The 21176-nt window shown below is 37.5% G+C and overlaps 2 protein-coding genes and 1 non-coding gene across 3 annotated transcripts; 2 read left to right on the forward strand and 1 right to left on the reverse strand.

Moving 5' to 3' along the window:
• Nucleotides 1-6824: 6824 nt before the first annotated feature.
• Nucleotides 6825-7994, forward strand: LOC141627969 (uncharacterized). Its single transcript, XM_074441163.1, has one exon. The coding sequence runs from the start codon at nucleotides 6825-6827 to the stop codon at nucleotides 7992-7994; it is 1170 nt and encodes a 389-aa protein (XP_074297264.1).
• LOC141635877 (small nucleolar RNA R71) lies at nucleotides 7395-7501 on the reverse strand. Its single transcript, XR_012540532.1, has one exon. It is a non-coding gene; the product is annotated as a small nucleolar RNA R71 (small nucleolar RNA).
• Nucleotides 7995-8357: 363 nt separating the features above from the next.
• LOC141627970 (uncharacterized) lies at nucleotides 8358-17929 on the forward strand. Its single transcript, XM_074441165.1, has 2 exons — nucleotides 8358-8636; nucleotides 17483-17929. Exons 1-2 carry the CDS (start codon nucleotides 8358-8360, stop codon nucleotides 17927-17929), a joined length of 726 nt encoding a protein of 241 aa, XP_074297266.1.
• Nucleotides 17930-21176: the final 3247 nt, after the last annotated feature.

The raw sequence follows: 21176 nt of genomic DNA on the forward strand, positions 1-21176 counted from the left end.
GTGGAGTTCAGTGTCCGCTATATTGAAGAGTTTTTCTTCCTCTTCCCTCATGAAGGGTCCGAATATTAGTTTAACTATCCGCTTGTATGAACAAAGCAGTGCGGATCGGTATGGAAGTCGTTTCATTTAGCAACAATTCAAATCATACAAGAGATAATAAAAAAACATGGTGTTTGATGAAATTAACCCGTATGCTTTGTCTTTGATGACTCATGTTCTTGGGAATTATGTGATTCAAAAGACATTCTCACTTCCAATTTTGTTCAGTACTTGATAATTCATTTCTGATTAGGCAATCTGTCGTGCTACTGCATATATCTCTGTAACCTAATGGTATAGTTTTTCACCTTTTTAGCGTTGTAGAGCTTGTCACTGTGTGTATGTTAATGTTCACTATTTGTCCATGTTTTTTTTTTGGTAATTCAATGGGTAGATGATTTTTTGTAAAAGTAGAGGTTTTTTTAATCCATTCGATGAAGGATGAGTGGTTGAAACTTATAAGTTTGTTTTGTGTGTGCTGTATTATGCACTATTCAGTCGAACTTTGTCCATACGATCGCCATTCCTGATCGATCGGTGAGTCGAGAGAGCATACCCTGAAGATCAAAGAGTGGGAGGCCAGGATGCTGCAAGAGGAAATTGCCACGAGCCAGGGCATAACGATTAGAGGATGGACACTAGCTGAACCTCCTTCAAATTATGAGGGCCCTTTTGAGTTTCAGATTTATTATTTATAATGGTTCCTCTGCTTCTCGTAATGTTCTCGAGGAGATTATATGGTTCAAGGACGTTGAAGTATCACAGGTAGTTTGGTGACTGTTAGTGAGGTTTGGTAATTTCTAGAATCAGTTTTGATTATTTCTTCCTCGAGTTTTGATAAAGTCTGGAATTAATTTTGATTCATAATTTTTATAGTGAATTGTTAGGCAATCATTATGTAAACAAATATTATGTATAAATAACATTTCTAAGTTATATGCAAGCTAAATATTTTCTGAATGATGGAGACGGTCCTTGGGACTCCGCGCGCATCGCGCGCGGAGGAACAACTAGTCTTTAGATAAATTCATGACTGATAAGTAAATAAAGTAGTGTTTGTTGGTTGACAAGTGGTCAATCAGGAGTCCTATTTATAACTTTAGGGTGTCCTATCATCTATAAGCAACAAGTTATACAGATTTTTTCTAATCTTAGGGGGTGTCCATGGACCCCTATTGTTATAACGTGCGTCCGCCATTGGCATTAACATATGTTTGCACCAACCAGTAACTTTGTTAATCAAATTCTAGAGTTTTAGGCATGGGTAGTTCGCAGATTGTACGTAGCCTTTGTTAGTATTTGGGTCTCATAAGTCGTATAAAAAGGATGCATATAATTTCTTGTCTGACATGTTTGTCACAACTCGCGGTCCATGTTAAGTGTCCATAGATGTCTTTTTTTTCTAGTTTTCTTAAAATAATTAGTCTCACATAGGCTAAAAAATTGTGCACCTTAATTAATAGGAAAGATTTCGACATCTCTATAGTCCTGCACATATGTGAAAATAGATAAAACACTAGATACTTGCATATAAATCTCGTATGTTATATTTCCTTTTTTATTATCTTTTTGATACAAAATTTCTTAAAAATAAATAGGTTTTTTTTTTTTCGATTTATTAAAAAAAAACATTTTTTTTCTTCTTTCTTTGACAAATTTCCATTCTTAAAAAAACTCATTTGTGATCCATTGTAGAAATCCATGTAAATTGTCGTCACACGTTGAGTCTTACCGTCAATTTCGAAAACAATTCTCTCAAATTTTCCCAATCTAGATTTTCAAAATGCTTTAACAGTTTCTAAGTCAAGCCTTGAATAATATTGCGAATATATCCTCTTACTACGAGAATGAATGAGCTTAATTGCAACAATTGGTCTCCCTTGTGACGGGTTACCATTTGTGGCGGATATTTTGTGAGATAAAATGGTAACAAAATGGGTTAGTGGAGAAAGGGGACACATGAATAGTGTTGCAGAGAGAGAAGAAGTGGGTACTTTGTGAGGTAAAATGGTATCCGTCACTCAAGAGTGACGGATATGTGCCGTCACAAACAAGAATTTGTGTAATTGCAAAGACATCGTTTTTTGCAGATGAGCAACATTTACTCCACGTACCCATTAATTAGTGGGTCAACTCTGAAGAGGGTATGTCTCTTTGATCACAAAATAGTTTGTCATAAGGAGGTCCTGTCTTTCCAACAATTTCTAAGGGGTGGTAGATCACTTACTGTTCAAATTTGATAATTTTTGGTAGACACTTTATTTCTTAAGTTAAATAATATAATATGAAATTCAAATATCTATTTAATATAGGACCATTCAAGTCCTCTCTGAGTTACATAAATAAATAAATACGAGCATATATCATTTTTATTAATAACTTGTTCTACTTTTTACTCTTAACTAGTAGAATAGACTTGAAATACTTTAGGGCGTATCTCTTTAGTGTAGATCAATCGGCCTCTTAGAGTCAGCCTGAACGAGGGCGTGCATATGACCACCTTTTCCATCTCCTGTGGTGTGATAATTCCTTAATCGCCGTGTCTCTAGGTGACCTCTAGATTTGGAGACTACATCTTTCTACCCGTTTCGTCGATTTACCAAATAAGCACAAATTGCTTTTTACCTGATTTGTCAATATCTCATATCTCAATGACTACTAGATGAGCACAATCTCATATGACCAACCATTTTATCAAATATTCTCAACCATTCCCGTTGATGCAAGAAAATTAGTTCAAAAATGTTCAAACCAAATTCATAGTACACCCGTGCCCAACCATATCAAATAAGACACGGGAGCGCGCACTCCGTGCTATTTAATAGGTGACCACTAGTCCCTTAAAATGAACTCAAGATGTGAGTCAAAATATCAATACAAGCTCAAAAATACTCACACCAAAGACTCTCATAAGTCAACCAAAATTCCAGACAAAGATGCAATCAAATCCAACGACAAAAGTCTCAAAAAGTCAAAGACAAAAAAAATATGATCTCTAATAGATACAACTCTAGTGACAAAAGTCTCACAAAAAAAAAGTCAAAGACAAAAAAGTTATAATCTCAAATGGATACAATATAAAAAGTCTTAAAGCTCTCAAAATTTCACAAGACAAAACAATTCCAGTCAAATTGCAATCAAATTGCAGAGTAGTCATTTTTTTCCCTTTCTCAGACGAGTTAATCCACAATTACATTGTCTCCATTCCTTTTGGGACGACCCTTTCACTCATTTAGGTGAGTGAGAGAGGCACACAGATCTCCAGTGTCTTCTAACGCTATGGAACCTTCTAATCCATTCCATTTATCACCCTCGTTTAGCATCTAAGATTTCAGGGATGTACACTAGGTTTATACGGCCACAAAAGTATTTTGTTTCTATGGTATTAGTTTTGCGTAATTAGCAGAGCTTGTTACTGTAAAGAGGGCAGAACTCATCAAATATAACTCAAATTAAGAGGTCAAGTAAAAATGATACATTCATTCTCCACACCAGAGAAATTGTTAGAATTTAAGTTACTTCCAAAATAATAGTGTCTAGTCTTTCTACTTGGATCACATTTGGGTCAGACCCCATATTTTTCAAAATATTTTCAAAAAATAAAAATAAAAAAATTTTCTCTCTCATTTTGAATGTTTTCAAAAACTTTTTCTATCTCATTTCAAATGTTTTCAAAAAATAACATTTTTTTGCATCATATCTAGGACATGCATTTGCATTTTATGTGTCATATATTTGTCACTAACTGCTCCAGTCGACTACTTTGTCATTCATCTTCCAGATTCGTCCAAAGTGGGGGCTTCTCATAAAGTCTCATTTTTCTCGTAATAAAATTTTGTCAGTTTCAAAATTAATCAATTCTCCAGCTCTTTTAGTGAAATAAAATTTTCCGATCCTCAAATCAGCTTCTTTTTCAAAATAAAATTTTGAAATCCTTTGGTCGGCAGGCCCTGACATGCATTTTGAGTTCTTAAAATAAAATTTTCTGAACTTGCCTTTTTGCGAAATAAAATTTTGCAATTTCAAATCACTTGGTCGGCAGGCCCTGACATGCATTTTAAGTTCTTAAAATAAAATTTTCTGAACTTGCCCTTTTTGCGAAATAAAATTTTGCAATTTTCAAACTTATCGGTCGGCGGTCCCTGACACGCATCTAGGTTTGTAAAATAAAATTTTACGATCTTACCCATCCTTTTTCAAAATAAAATTTTCTGAACTTACCTTTTTTGTGAAATAAAATTTTGCAATTTTCAAATCCTCTGGTCGGTAGGCCCTGACATGCACCTGAGTTCTTAAAATAAAAATTTTTGAACTTAGCCTTTTGCGAAATAAAATTTTGCAAATCCTAGTTTGTAAAATCAAATTTTATATTCTAATCCCTTTTCAAAATAAAATTTTGAATCCTCGGTCGGGGGGCCCTGACACGCATTCGAGCTTGTGAAATCAAATTTTGCAGGTTCACTCTTAAGTGAAACAAAGTTTTGCTTAACTGATTCTGCACAAATAAACAAAGTTTCGCTCTACCGATCCGGATCGCTAAAAAGTTTGGCTATTCCAGATTCTGGACAAAGAAAAACAAAGTTTTGCTTTACTGATTCCGCACCGCCGTGAAAACAAAGTTTTGCCATGCCAGTTTCCAGATTGGTGAAACAAAGTTTTACCAACTCCATTCCGGTTTGACAAAACAAAGTTTTGTCATGCCAGTTCCAGACCAGCCGAACAAAGTTTGGCTATACCAGTTCCAGACTGGTGAAAGAAAATTTCATTATGCCAGTTTCAGACCAACAAAACAAAGTTTCGTTGCACCAGTTCCAGCTTCATTCCAGATTAGTAAAACAAAGTTTTGCTAAGCCAGTTCAAGATTCTAGCTACTACAGACAGGTAATGTAAGAGGCCCAGGTACGTTTCTTATCCTTTATCTGTCCCGACCGGATTACTTTGACCTTCGTCTTACTCAGACTCGGTCAAAGTGGGGGCTTCTGTAGACACCTCAAAATGTCTACCTAGCCTTACGGGTACGCGATGATGAGGCTAAAACTAAATAACTAAATGAAAATTGACAATGTTATAGTTAAAGGCTCTTTACACTTACTTCCCCATAAACTATTTAAAATGGCCTAAAACTACCCTTTAACTCTTTTATTTTCCCTTAGCCCACTTTGTTAATTAATGACATAAAACCATTAGTAAATATCCATTTCATTCTTTCCAACCAGTGGCGGAGCCAGGAATGTAAGTTAGCGGGGGCGAAAATTTTCAGCGGGGGCGAAACGGCAATATTATAAGGGGACCTAAAAAAAATTCGAAAATTTGAACTAAAAATTTCGAATTTTTCAAACGCCAGCGGATAGAAAATTGTGTATAATTAATACACAAAATATTTTACCAAACAGTCAAGGTGTATGGCATTTCCGGATAGAAATAGTCTGACAAACCATGTATCCCATGTCAAAATACACAAATTCTCATTTGTGACATGCAATATCCGTCACTTTGAAGTGACGGATACCATTTTACCTCACAAAGTACCCACTTTTTCTCTCTCTGCAACACTGTTCATGTGGTCCCCTTTCTCCACTAACCCATTTTGTTACCATTTTTACTCACAAATTATCCGCCACAAATGGTAACCCGTCACAAGAGAGACCAATTGGTCAAAATAACAGTCCTAGTGATAATTATCCACGTGCAAAGGGATAAAACCAAATTTGTTTATTCCTATGAAGATCAAAATATTACCACCAAAGTGATACGTATTGCGTGCAACTACATTAGCACACCGAACGAAAAGCTAAGTAGAATTAGGAGACAAACTCTTATCTTGCTAGTTTTCAATAACCCAAATTCTAATTGAAGACATGACATATCTGTTACAAGCTGAAGACGGATACCATTTTACCTCACAATGTACCCATTTTATCTCTCTCTGCAACACTATTCACGTGTTTTCCTTTCTCCACTAACCCATTTTGTTACCATTTTATCTCACAAAATATCCGTCACAAATGGTAACCCGTCACAAGGGAGACCAATTGTTTCAATAACCCCAAACTCCACACACTATAAATATACTCCATGGAAATCATAATACAGGGAGGACAAAAATAAAATATTTTCAGGAGGAATCACCAAGGACGTGATCATAATACCAGACCCAAATTCAAATACTTCCATTATATATCATCCGTCTCAAATATTCTATTCCAATTTCAAATCAAACTACATACATAAATTGTCGCAGTTTTCATATAAGCGCATAAGAGCCAATAATTTACGACAAAGTCGATTATTATTAATAGTCAACATCCACATAGGCCTGAGGGTACCAGATTCAAATAAGTTTTTCTTTACTCTTTCTTTTTATCTAATTATTTTATTGTCTTTTGTTTATTTTCTCTATTTATTATATTGACTAACCTAGTTTATTTCTCTTTGTATATAATTTGTATCTTTTTCGTATTCTTTTATTAATTTCGTCAAATATACAATATTACAATTAAATAGTAGAGGCCGTCAGTTTGATGGGCGATCCGAGTGCCTAACACCTTCCCTGGTCGTACCTTTACCCCCGAATCCGCAATCTTTGGTTCAGACCGGAGTGACGGATCAGTCCCCATACCAGGGATCAAAAGGGGCCTTTTTCGTTAACCTTATTTTTGTATGTTTTTTTTTTATAAAACCTACTGGCGACTCCATATTTATATATATTTCGAAAAAAGAGATTTTTTTAGGGATCTCACAGTTACTAATCCTTATCTTGAGTGTGTAGGAATTTTTGCATGAGTATGAGAAATCGAAGAGGTCAACCTATACATCCGATTGACCACGAGATCGAAGCTACCGCAAGAAGACTTAATTCACTCCGAAGAAGGGGATTGATAGAAACTCCTAATTTCGAAGAACATTTAGTAGTGGAAGACGTTCTAGAAGAACATGGTACTTTTGAGTCTTTTGAGAATCCATTTGGAATTCCCGAAGAAGCAACAATGGTCGCGGTTCCTATGAGGGATAATTTCGTTCCGAAAAAGGTGGTGAACCCAAGTATTGTCAAGCCGCCTATTCAAGCCAACAACTTTGATGTGAAGGCTACTTTGTTGCAACTAGTCCAAGGAAACCAATTCGGAGGGGGAGCCACCGAAAACCCCAATGAACATCTTAATGAATTCTTGGATAGTTGTGACATGTTTAAAGCAAATGGAGTATCAAAGGATGCACTCCGCCTTAGGCTCTTTCCCTACTCCTTGAGGGGGAGTGCTAAGGAATGGTTGAAGAGTTGTGAGCCCGATTTACTTAGAACTTGGGATGATGTCTCCAAGGCCTTCTTAAACAAGTACTTCCCACCACAAAGGACCGCAAGAATCAAGAGTGAGCTTCAAGACTTCACCCAACATGATGATGAGACCCTTTACGAGGCATGGGAAAGCTATAAGGGACTCCAAAGGTTCTGTCCTCACCACGGGATCGGAGATGATGAGTTGATCAACAACTTTTATGAGGGGTTGAGCAATGAGATGAAAATGAACCTAGATTCCGGCTCGAGAAAGGGGGCATTGGACAAAATTGATCACAAGACGGCCAAGGAGCTTATTGAGGAAATGGCTTCCCGAACTTTTCATTGGAATAATGATACGCACAAAAGGAAGGGAAAGTCAACCGTCGAGTCGACTAACAATGTTGAGGTCAAAGGGTTAATAGAAGAGCTCAAGCAACAAGTTGCCTTGATGAGTTCAAGAAACACCTCTAGCAACTCTTCATCTACTCGGAACCAAGTATATTGTTGTGAGATTTGTGGAGATCAAGGACATCCACCAAATGAGTGTCCTTTGATGATGGGAGAGGGTAATTGTATGGAGCAAGTGAATGAAGTGTGGGAATCAAGTCCGGCAAAGCAAGCATTCAACAACAATCAATACCACCCCGGAATGAGAGCCCACCCAAATTTTTTCTGTGGCTAACAAAATGTCCAAAACCCCACTTTCCAACAAAAATAACAATTTACACCATACTTCCAAGCCCAAAAGCAAAATACAACATTTAACCAAGGACCACCGGGTTTCCAAGGGAGATCCTTCCAACCGAGACAACAATTCCAACCACTCAATCAACCAAACAACCCACCATTTCAACAAAATTCTCAACCATTCCAACAAAACTCTCAACCCCTTCAACAACCCACCCAACCTAAATCAAATTTGGAGCTCATGATGGAGCAATTTATGAGTACTCAAACCCAATTCATTGCTCATTCTAACCAAAAACAAGAGGAGACAACATCTTCTATCAACCAATTGATAACTCAGGTGCAAGCCTCCCAAAGAATGACGGATAATCAAATCTCCCAATTGGCTTCTCAAGTGAGTCAATTGCAAGCCTCAAATGGAAAGTTTCCGGGTAAAACCGAGGAGAATCCAAAAACCATAAATGTTATACATTTGAGGAGTGGTAGAGAGTTGGAGGATCGGGTATTCATCAAGAAAAGAAAAAGTAGTAAACCGGATGTTGTGGTTGAACCACCAAAGGTGGTTGAAGAAAAAGAGGTTGAAGATGATCTAGTAGAAGTTGTTGTGGAAACTCCAAAGGCAGTTGTGTTGGAGCTGGTGTCCTCCACAAATTAGTGTCATAACATTTGTAAATCTCTTACAGGTTCACAAGGATATACTTCGTATATTTAATCAGTTGATTAACGTTTACCTAATAACGGTTGGCTTGCTAGAAAGTTTGACGTTATTATCATACAGATGACGGTGATCAACTGGTCCCTAAAGGTCACACCTATAGGACGTGTTTGAGAAATGTGGTTATAGAAATATAATTACATCGATGCCCAAAATGACTAAAAAGTTAGTCATCGTGTTGATGAGATAATTATTTAATGAAAATTAAATAATATTAAGTTGAGACGAATTAACTATCAATTCGTAAAATAAATATAATAAGTTATATTTAATTAAATATATATAATGTTAGCTTGGACGAATTAATCTGTTAATTGTAATTAAATATAATCAGTTGTATTTAATATCAACAAGTTGAATGTGTCATAGTGGTAATAGTGAGGGTACACAAGCCAAGAGGTCATGGGTTCGATCCTCACTAGATGACAATTCAACACATATTATATATTTTTGGAAAGACCAATATAAGGAAAATACACTCCTTATTTTCGGTCTGTTTGGCCGAAAATTAAGAGGTTATTTCTTTCCTAATTGATTCCAGATTTCGGTCTATATAAAAAGAAAGGTAGAGAATTATTTCTAACCTAATACTTTTTTCTGACTTTGCCTCCTCTTTCTCATCACAAAACACAAAGACAATAAAATTTTACAGAAAATTTTAGATTGATTTCTAGCATAATCAAAGGGTATATCTCAGATCGTCTTGGGTGTAACTAATAGGCGAATATCAGTTTTGATATTGTTCTTAGGCCAATTTTGCTAGGACCTGAGGTTAATTCTAAATCCTTTTACTTTTGTTTATGTATTTTATTTTATGACCTTAGATCATCTTTATTAAATCGTTATAATCCTTCATGTTAAAGGGAAGTATACAGATTATTTCCCACAAGTGGTATCAGAGCTCTAAGCTACGATTTTAATCTTGATGATTTTCATAAAAATTGTATGTAAACATAACCTGATTTTTGAAAAAAATTAGGGTTTCTTTTTGTGATTCGAAAATTTTATTGTGCCGTTTTTTTCTTTTGTTTGATGATATATAACCAATTTCTATAGATCATACCATTGTTTTAATTGGTTAACATTATCATATGAAGAATTTGGTAGATTCTGATTTAATGCAGATTAAGTTAAATTACATATAGTATCATCATGTCATTGATATAAGAATTCGTTTTTGCTATATAGTTTTAGCATATACGATTAATCATGTTTGTTAATGTATTTGCTAAATCATGTCCTAATAGCAACTTAAACTTTTTCATCATATCTTTGAATTAGGGCATAAGTGCCGCAAAAGAGAAAAAAAAGGGGAAGGGCGTTTTTTTTAGGGTTTACCGTATAATAAAAAAAAAAAAATTGTTTTGTTTTTTTTGGTAAACCGAGAGAAAAGAAAAAAAAAGGAAATTTTTTTTATTTGCCTTTTTGCCGAAATAGAAAGGGAAAAAAATTATGGAAAGTTTTTCCTATTTTCCAAATTAGAATAGAAAAAGGGTTTTTTTTTTAAAAATTTTCAGCCGTGCAACTGAAACATAAAAAAAAAAAATCTGTTTTTTTTTTGCCGTAACCAATTTAAAAAAAAAAAAAATTTGGATTTTATTTTTTTTATTTTGGCCAATTAGTTATTGTGAATCGGTTCACAATTTAATGATACCGAGTTATTTTAAAGCAGTTTAAAATTTTGACGGATAGAATTCATATTACAAGTTTAATATGGATTAAGTATGAATTAATGTGATTAAATTGCGGAATTGTCACTTAATTTAATTTAAATAGGTGGTTTGGATAAATTAATCAACATAATTAATGTATTGTATTATGTATGTTTAATTTATTTTAGTTAATGCTTTTATTTTTGTTGAATGAATCGAATGAATGAATTTTATTTACGTATTTAATTTTTGCAATCAGTTGTATTATGTAATACTTAGTGTGGCCTTAGTCAATCATGTTTTCGTAATGAAGGAAACATGATTTTTATGTAATTATGAGATCTCGAATCTCCTTTATTTTAGTTTTGGGTTTTTGAAATTAGAATGTAATTAATAGGTCAATTATGTAATTTTATTTATTGTAATTTCAAAGAAGACTAAAAAGATGAAGATTCAAGCTCACTCCCGCTACATGGATCAAGATGGAACATCAAGACAAGCTTCTCGGGTCCAAGGATGGATTCCAAACTTGTATTTATTGTTCATTTTGATAGGATAGGCCACACTAGGACTTTTACTTTTTTTTTTACGTTTTTCATTTTATTGCTTTTCATTCACATGCTAGTAATTGCATCATATTCCGCCTAAAACCAAACCACCTACTACTAAAATGCATGAAAATTGACTCATATAGTTGTATGTTAGTTTTCATGGACATGCAGATGTCACAGTCTATAAGCCATCACTTTAGTTTAAATCATTCTCGCATGCTAGATTATAGTTCACTTAAAATGAATTAAAAATAGTTGATGGGATCTTCCTCTAAAACGGAAATTGAGATTAGTCTTTATAAGGGCAAACATCTATGAGTCCCTTCTTCGTCGGTAGGCCTAATATGACCCCTTCTACGTTGGGTAAGTAGTTGTGTTGACTTAGTTTACCTCAACATCATAGTCCGAAGAGTTTCTCGTGATTATGATGGACTAAAGATAGAATTTACAGAAATTTATCGACCAGGAATTCTAACGGTTGAATTAGCTAACAAGTTAGCTTATCAATTTACAGAGAATTGAGTCTTGGGGTCATTTATATAATTCTTGAGGGAGGTCAATTGTATAAAAGTTTTTGAGTCTTCGCGTTATGACATTAGTTCATTAGACTTAAAATAAAAACGATGCATGCTTATTATTTTATTCTTCTTTCGATGTAGAACACGCTTATTATCAATAATATCATTTACAACAAATGGCTGGAAATAACGCAATCCCAATGCCTAGTGCCACACTAGATCGATCATCCTGGCTAAAAGTATTCATGGACCAAATGAATCGACCCACGCGATCAAGAATGATTGGTCCAACTTTGCGACCGGGAGGCGGCACTACGGAATGCCGCCATTGCGACGGTAAGCTCGGGTATTTAATCGAGCCAATACCGGTCAAACCAGAGCCAAATGCAGGAGCCAACGAGTCACTCGCTTATAGTGATTTCGTTATGGAAGCGGGTGCGATAAAGAACGTACTCATCTTTGCAATGGAAACCAATTTGCAGAGACGCTTCATTGCCCAAGGTGCAAACAAGATTTTCACCACGCTCACTAATGAGTTCTCAAAGGCACCGAGAATCATCACATATGAGCATACCTGTCGCTTCTTTGATGCGAAACTCCAGAAGGGCCAACCGGTTAGCCCACACATTCTTCACATGATTGAGAATGTCGAAAACTGAGTCACCGAATTGTAGAATCGGTGAGAGCATTGTCATTGACCGAATGCTTCATTCTCTTCACGATGGTTTTGCCCTTTTCAGGGCGAACTACTACATGAATGACTTGAAAAAGAGTCCTCATGAGCTGCACTCCCTTCTCGTACAGACCGAGAAGGATATGAAATTGAGTGGGAGCATGAAGCAGGATGTTCTCACGATTCACAACAAGAGTAAAGGTAAGGGCAAGGCTCATGGCGACCTAACTGTAGGTAAGCCAAAGTTTAAGAAGCCAGGAAACGGTAAGAGTGCGCCTGGTGAGACTAGTGGCTCACAGAGCAAGACAAAGAGCAAGGGCGGTGACATAGAGTGCCACCATTGTCACAAGACTGGACATTGGAGGAGGAACTGTCCCGTCTACCGTGAACACATCAAGGCAGGCCGCGTCGTTCCTGTTGGTATGTCATCTTATATTCATATGATTGAGATTAACCATGCAAGTTTCGGAACTTGGGTACTAGATACTGGTTGTGGTTCTCATCTGTGTAATCATTTGCAGGGCCTAAAGAACATCATACCTCTCGAAAAAGGTGATGTGGACCTGCGAGTCGGGAATGGAGCACGAGTAGCTGCTGCCTCGAAGGGAACATATGTAATCCAACTCCCTAGTGGTTTTGAGTTATCTTTAAATATCTGTTTCTATGTACCCAGTTTATTCTAAGAACATTATTTCTGTTTCCGTACTTGCTAAAGACGGTTTTACATTTTCAATAAAGGATAATAGTTGTATTTTCTCTTTTAATGAAATGATTTATGGCAAAGCAGTTTCCATGAATGGAATTTATATCTTAGATCAAACCACGGAAGTATTACACATGAATAATAAGAAATTAAAGGTTGGTGACAAAGATCAAACCTATCTATGACATTGTCGAATGGGACACATAAATGAGAAACGCGTAAAGAAACTCGTCGATAATGGGACTATTCCCTCATTCGGATTTTCTGCATATGGCACGTGTGAATCATGTCTCATTGGCAAGATGACTCGAATTTCCTTCAAAGGTGTTGGAATGCGCGCTAGTGACCTATTAGGACTCATACATACGGACATATGTTGACCTATGTCAATTACCGCTAGAGATGGCTATAGATATTTTATCACTTTCATGGACGATTTGAGTAGATACGGATATGTCTACTTAATGAAGCATAAAAGTGAGTCCTTTGAGAAATTCAAGGAATACCAAAATAGGGTACAGAACCAACTAGGTAGAAAGATTAAAGCACTCCGTTCAGATCGTGGTGGCGAATATCTTTCAAATGAGTTTGATCAACACCTGAAAGACTGTGGAATCGCTCTACAGTTAACTCCACCTGGAACACCTCAATTAAATGGTGTGTCCGAATGGAGAAATCGAACCTTACTTGATATGGTTCGATCCATGATGAGTCACACCGTAGTGCCTGATTCATTATGGGGTTATGCTCTTTTGTCAGCTGCTCTTATACTTAACTGAAGTCCGTCTAAAGCTGTCGACATGACTCCATATGAAATGTGGAAGGGAACGGTACCTAACTTGTCCTTTATTCGGGCTTGGGGTTGCGAGGCTTATGTCAAGTCAAGTGGAGACACGAGGATAAGCTCGGCCCGCGATCGGTCAAGACATACTTTATAGGTTATCCAAAAGGAACATTTGGTCATTACTTCTATTCGCCTACCGAACATCGAGTATTTGTTGCGGCTAGTGCGACGTTCTTAGAGAAATAATTTTTCGAGAACAAGTCGAGTAATAGAACCTTCGAGCTGTCGGAGATTCCAGAACCAACAACCGAGGAACAGATGGAGGAAGTCGTACTCCAACCCAGATGATACGGTTAATATTCCTGAGGAACCTAGGAGGTTGGGTAGAGACTCTCATCCTCCGGACAGATACATTGGTATGGTCGAGGAGAATGATGTTTTACTTCTTGAAAGTAATGAACCCGCAACCTATAAAGGTGTTATGGCCTGTTTCGACTCAAAGTTATGGCTCAAAGCCATGCAATCCGAGATGGACTCCATGTATGAGAATAACGTATGGGATCTAGTTGATTTACCTAATAAGGTAAAACCTCTACAGTGCAAATGGCTTTACAAAATAAAGCGTTCTGTAGACGCGCAACCAGATATCTATAAGGCACGACTTGTGGCAAAAGGTTTCACTCAAGTGCAAGGATTGCATTATGATGAGATTTTTGCACCTGTAGTCATGCTACATTCCATTCGGATAATCTTAGCGATTGCCGCATTTCATGATTATGAGATTTGGCAAATGGATGTGAAAACCGCCTTCTTAAACGGTTATTTGGAGGAAGAGTTGTACACGGTGCAACTTGAAGGTTTCATAGATCCTAAACATCCTAAGAAAGTATGCAAGCTTAAGCGTTCCATTTATGGACTTAAGCAAGCTTCTCGGAGTTGGAATCATCGTTTCGACCAAGTGATAAAAGAGTATGGTTTCACTCGATCGGTCGAAGAACCATGCTTATATATCAAGTCGAGTGGGAGCAAGATTGAATTCTTGATATTGTATGTCGATGACATACTCTTGATTGGGAATGACATTCCTCTCCTATCTTCGGTTAAAGAATGGTTGAAAAACCATTTCCAGATGAAAGATCTGGGTGAGGCACAGCGTATTTTGGGAATCCGTATCTACCGAGATAGATCACGACGGACGTTATCACTTAGTCAGGAGTCTTATCTAGATAAGGTTCTTGAGAGGTTCAGCATGACCAACTCCAAGAAGGGGAACCTTCCTATGACGACCGGGATGCGGTTGAGCAAGTCTCGATCACCCACGACGCTGAAGGTATTGAGCGCATGAGTCGTGTTCCTTATGCTTCCGCAATAGGATCGATCATGTATGCCATGATATGCACACGTCCCGACGTGTCATATGCATTGAGTATGACGAGTCGGTACCAAAAGACTCCAGGTGAAACACATCGGATAGCGATCAAAAATATCCTCAAGTACCTACTGAGGACTAAGGATTGGGTATTGACTTATGGAGGCGATACTAAGCTATGCTTGAACCTGATTCTGCAGATGCTAGCTTCCAAACGGATCGAGATGATTCAAAATCTCAAATCCGGGTTCGTCTTCACTCTTAATGGTGTTTGCGGTCACCGGAAGAGTTCTAAACAGTGTTGTAGCAGATTCTACTATCAATCCGAGTACTATGCCGCTCGGAGGCGGAAAGGAAGCGATATGGATGCGTCAATTCTTACAAGGGCTTTCGGTAGTTCCTAGTTCGAATGACCCGATCACCATCTATTGTGACAATAGAGGTGTCATCTTCCAGGCTAAGGAGCCAAAGTCTAGCAACAAATCTAGACATGTACTTCGGAAGGCTCACCTGATCCGTGATTACGTGGAGCAAGAAGAGATAGTGATTGACAAGATTGCGACGGATGATAACATCGCAAATCCTCTCACCAAACCGTTGAATTATGATAAGCATGTAGGGCATGTTAATTCCATGGGAATTAAACATGTTCCTAAGTTGTAGTACTTGATTATGGATTTGATACATTATCTTTTTCATATATTATTTATAACTTCATCGTTTTATATATATAATATTTTGTTTTTCATGTGGATTGTACTGACAACATTGAATGCCACAAAGTGAACTGAATTACATTATATTTGTTTTGGTCCGTAATCGCCAATGTGAGTGATAACTCCGGCTATTATATTGTGCGAGGCGATTGATGGTGGGTTCAACGAGCCATAAGTTAAACGGTTGACTAATCGATCACAGATACGAGATTATGACGATACCTCGTAGGACAACTTTTTGTGACAACTTAATGGAGTCCTAAATGTTTTATAACATTCGGTGCCAGGTCGTGGATAGGACATCCATTGTGTACCTAGAGTCGATTCTTTTGACCATCAACTGTCTCTTGAGATTAAGGTAGTCTTTGGGTGACTTTGGTTTCTTTCTCACGGTCTACCGTAACTGGGGCCAAGTAGATTTTTTCTGGGTCATTTCATACTGTGCTTACGTCTGCAGGATTCGAGTTGAGGAAAATATACATCCCTTATCAGGTATAGTTATTTCTCAGGGCCACTCGAGGAGTTGTAACTGAAATGCATGGCCATGCTCGAATGTTGATTTGTTTATTAGTTAAGTTACTCTCTAGTCGGGAAAACCACTCTTGATACTGATCGCTTGTAAAATACAACCTTTGTGAATTCGGATTTGCAAATTGTTTTACATTGAGTGGGAGAAATTTTAAAGGATATGGGAATCGGTTATCGCACATACACTTGTGAGGACAAGTGGGAGTTTGTTGGAGCTGGTGTCCTCCACAAATTAGTGTGATAACATTTGTAAATCTCTTACAGGTTCACAAGGGTATACTTCGTATATTTAATCAGTTGATTAACGTTTACCTAATAACGGTTGGCTTGCTAGAAAGTTTGACGTTATTATCATACAGATGGCGGTGATCAACTGGTCCCTAAAGGTCACACCTATTGGACGTGTTTGAGAAATGTGGTTATAGAAATATAATTACATTGATGCCCCGAATGACTAAAAAGTTAGTCAATGTGTTGATGAGATAATTATTTAATGAAAATTAAATAATATTAAGTTGAGACGAATTAACTATCAATTCGTAAAATAAATATAATAAGTTATATTTAATTAAATATATATAATGTTAGCTTGGACGAATTAATCTGTTAATTGTAATTAAATATAATCAGTTGTATTTAATATCAACAAGTTGAATGTGTCATAGTGGTAATAGTGAGGGTACACAAGCCAAGAGGTCATGGGTTCGATCCTCACTAGATGACAATTCAACACATATTATATATTTTTGGAAAGACCAATATAAGGAAAATACACTCCTTATTTTCGGTCTGTTTGGTCGAAAATTAGGTGGTTATTTCTTTCCTAATTGATTCCAGATTTCGGTCTATATAAAAAGAAAGGTAGAGAATTATTTCTAACCTAATACTTTTTTCTGACCTTGCCTCCTCTTTTTCATCACAAAACACAAAGACAATAAAATTTTACAGAAAATTTTAGATTGATTTCTAGCATAATCAAAGGGTATATCTCAGATCGTCTTGGGTGCAACTAATAGGCGAATATCAGTTTTGATATTGTTCTTAGGCCAATTTTGCTAGGACCTGAGGTTAATTCTAAATCCTTTTACTTTTGTTTATGTATTTTATTTTATGACCTTAAATCATCTTTATTAAATCGTTATAATCCTTCATGTTAAAGGGAAGTATACAGATTATTTCCCACAAGTTGATGAATCCACAAAAATTGTTGAAGAGCCCAAGCCTAAGCAACAACTTGTGAGAACATATGTTCCACCAATTCATTTTTCACAAAGGTTGGCAAGGGCAAACTTGAGCAAAAATATGGGAAATTCATGGACATGATGAAGGGAATTAACATTACCATGCCCTTCATTGATGCCATCAAGGAGATACTAACCTATGGTAAATTCTTAAAGGAGTTGATTTCCAACAAGAATGCCATGCAACCATCTACGGTGAATTTGTCTAAGGAATGTAGTGCCATCCTAATGAATGAGGTACCCCAAAAGCTTGAAGTTCCGAGGAGTTTTTCCATACCTTGCAAAATTTGGACCGTGCATATTGAGAGAGCCTTGTGTGACTTGGGGGCAAGCATTAGTCTTATGCCTCTCAAGATTTTCAAGAAATTGAAGGATTATGAGCTCGTGCCAATAAGAGTTTCATTACAACTTGCGGATAGGTCGGTAAGATACCAAATTGGTCTTGTGGAAGATATTCCACTCAAAGTGGGAAAACTTTAATTTCCTTGTGATTTCTATGTGATGGATATTCCCGAAGACTCAAACATTCCCATCATATTAGGGCGCCCTTGCCTTGCCATGGGGGGTGCCATGATTGATGTGAAAAATGGGAAGCTTTCTCTTCAAGTTGGTGAAGAAAAGGTGGAGTTCTCTTTGAACAAAGCTATGAAGGAGCCTTCGGAAGAGAAGTCTTGTTACATGATTGATATGGTAGAAGAATGGGTTGACATGAAAGATTTGAAGAAGATAAGGGTTTGCAAGGATTCCTTGAGGGCAAGGTAAAGGGTTGCAAGGAGCATCGGGAATATGCTTTGGCCATGGAAGCAACAATTGAAGAAGACCCTAATAAGGAATTTGAGAGCTTGAGAAGGGATGGTAAAAAAGAGGAGAGATCCACGCCTCCTCAAGTGGAGTTGAAACCTCTTCCCTCAACTCTTAAACATGCTTTTCTTGGCCCTAATGACACATACCCTATTATTGTCAATAGTGCACTCAATGACACCGAACTTCAAAAATTACTTGATGTTGTGCGAAAATTTAAGGATGTCATTGGGTACTCAATTGATGATATTAAGGGGATTAGCCCTTCCTTTTGCACTCACCGCATTCACTTGGAGGATGAGGGTGTATCTTCTATTGAGCCTCAACGCCGCCTTAACCCAGCAATGAAAGAAGTGGTAAGGAAGGAGGTGTTGAAGCTCTATGATGCAAGTATCATTTACCCTATCTCCGATTGTGCATGGGTGAGCCGGTGCATGTTGTACCAAAGAAGGGCGGGGTCACGGTGGTCACCAATGACAAGAATGAGCTAATCCCAACGAGAATCACAACGGGTTGGAGAATGTGTATAGACTATAGACGCCTCAACAAGGCGACTAGGAAAGACCATTTCCCCCTTCCTTTACTTGACCAAATGTTGGAAAGACTTGCCCAACACTCTCACTTTTGCTACCTAGATGGGTTTTCGGGGTTTTTCAAAATCCCGATTCACCTTAATGACCAAGAAAAGACCACTTTCACGTGCACGTTTGACACCTTTACTTATAGGCGCATGCCCTTTGGGCTATGCAATGCGCCGACCACATTCCAAAGATGTTTGCTAGCTATATTTTCCGAATATGTTGAGGATATAATGGAGGTGTTTATGGACGATTTTTCCGTTTTAGGCACCTCATTTGATGGATGTTTAGCTAATTTGAGTAAGGTCTTAAAAAGGTGTCAAGAAACCGATCTAGTCTTGAATTGGGAGAAATGTCACTTTATGGTCATATCCGGGGTTGTTTTGGGTCATGTTGTGTCAAGTAAAGGCTTAGAGGTGGATCAAACCAAGATTGAAGTGATTAAAACCTTGACCCCTCCCACAAATGTCAAAGGAGTTAGAAGTTTTCTAGGGCATGCCGGTTTCTACCGGAGATTTATCAAGGATTTTTCTTTGATTGCCCGACCCTTAACATTGTTACTCGGGAAAGATGTGTTCTTTGAATTTACTAATGAATGTTTGAATGCTTTTAATAGGTTGAAAGAATCTCTCATTACCGCTCCAATATGCAACCTCCCACTTGGGGAGAACCTTTTGAGTTGATGTGTGATGCTAGTGATGTACCGGTGGGAGCGGTGCTTGGACAAAGAAAGAATGACAAACTTCATGCCATATATTATGCAAGCAAAACCTTGGATGAAGCTCAAGCAAACTACACCACCACCGAAAAGGAGCTTCTAGTGGTCATTTATGCTATGAACAAGTTCCATTCTTACTTGGTGGGCTCTAAAGTAATAGTACATACCGATCATACCGCATTGGGCATTTGCTAATCAAGAAGGAATCAAAACCCCGCTTTATTCGGTGGATACTTTTGATTCAAGAGTTTGATATTGAAATAAGAGACAAGAAGGGTGTGGAGAATGTAGTAGCCGACCATCTCTCTCGGCTATTCCATGAGAATGTGAAGGATGGGCTACCGATTGATGACTCCTTGCCGGATGATCAATTGTTCGCGCTTGGTCTAATGGATGTCCCTTGGTACGCAGATTATGTCAACTACTTGGTATCCGGGGTCATCCCACATGACTATGACTCCCATAAGAGGAAGAAGTTCTTTCACGATCTTAAGCAATACTTTTGGGAGGAACCATGCCTTTACAAGTCTTGTGCGGATGGGATAATTAGAAGGTGCATTCCAAATGAAGAGGTAAAGCCAATAATCTCTCATTTCCATGACATGCCGAGTGGAGGGCACGGTAGTTCAAGAAAAACTGCCGCAAGGGTGCTCCAATGCGGTTTCTATTAGCCTACCTTATTTCAAGATGTGGCAAGCTATGTCAAGGGATGTGACAAATGCCAACGAAGTGGAAACATTTCAAGGAGGCATGAGATGCCCGCAAACTACATTCTTGAAGTAGAGCTATTTGATGTATGGGGGATTGATTATCAAGGTCCTTTTCCCTCATCCCATGGGAATGAGTACATCCTTGTCGCGGTTGATTATGTGAGCAAATGGGTTGAAGCTATTCCAACGAAAACTTGTGATGCAAAATCGGTGACAAAACTCATGGAGACAATCATATTTCCAAGATTTGGGGTTCCAAGAATTGTGATTAGTGATCGTGGAACGCATTTTCGGGAAAGGACATTGGATGCTCTTCTAAGGAAACATGGGGTGCAACATAGGCGTAGTCTTGCCTACCACCCACAAGCTAACTGTAACACCCCTAATTTATCCGTCATTTTTTTATATTTAATTTCCTGTCTAATGATTAATAATTAACGGATAAATCGGGAGGGTTACGAGCACGAGGTAAATCGTGCCAGTGATTACAGTCCAAGGGTAAATTTACACTGGAGGTAAAATATAACTAAAATTAACAAAATAATTTAAGACGATAATTACATATTTTCGTACTTAAAAACTCGAAATTACATAATTAAACCGAAAAGTCCATTTGAAATCTATCCTCCGGAAGCGTAAAATATAACAAAAGTTTAGTGACATGACCAAAATTGTAGCAAGCTAATAGTCGTAGAAACGTTACTCTCCATTCCCCTCCAGCCAAGCCATTATCCAAGCAAAATCATTGAACCTGTACACCAAAATTTAGCACTGCTCCCCACTATGGCGAGAAATACCATATGGTTCATAACAGACCCACCAAAATTATAAATAGTTGGGTGGACACACAAAAACCGGAAAATATCAACCAACCGTGGTTGAGCAAGGAAAACCAAGTCTCGTTACAAATATTTTGTATA

The sequence above is a fragment of the Silene latifolia genome, chromosome Y (assembly GCF_048544455.1).
Source record: "Silene latifolia isolate original U9 population chromosome Y, ASM4854445v1, whole genome shotgun sequence".
Classification (NCBI taxonomy): domain Eukaryota; kingdom Viridiplantae; phylum Streptophyta; class Magnoliopsida; order Caryophyllales; family Caryophyllaceae; genus Silene; species Silene latifolia.

Bases quoted from the DNA above. Each gene is read 5' to 3' on its own strand.
- LOC141627970 (XM_074441165.1), top strand. From the start codon at position 8,358: ATGACGGATAATCAAATCTCCCAATTGGCTTCTCAAGTGAGTCAATTG. The intron at 8,637-17,482 runs GTGTCCTCCACA...TTTTTCACAAAG, and splicing joins AGGCAGTTGTGTTGGAGCTG to GTTGGCAAGGGCAAACTTGA.
- LOC141627969 (XM_074441163.1), top strand. From the start codon at position 6,825: ATGAGAAATCGAAGAGGTCAACCTATACATCCGATTGACCACGAGATC.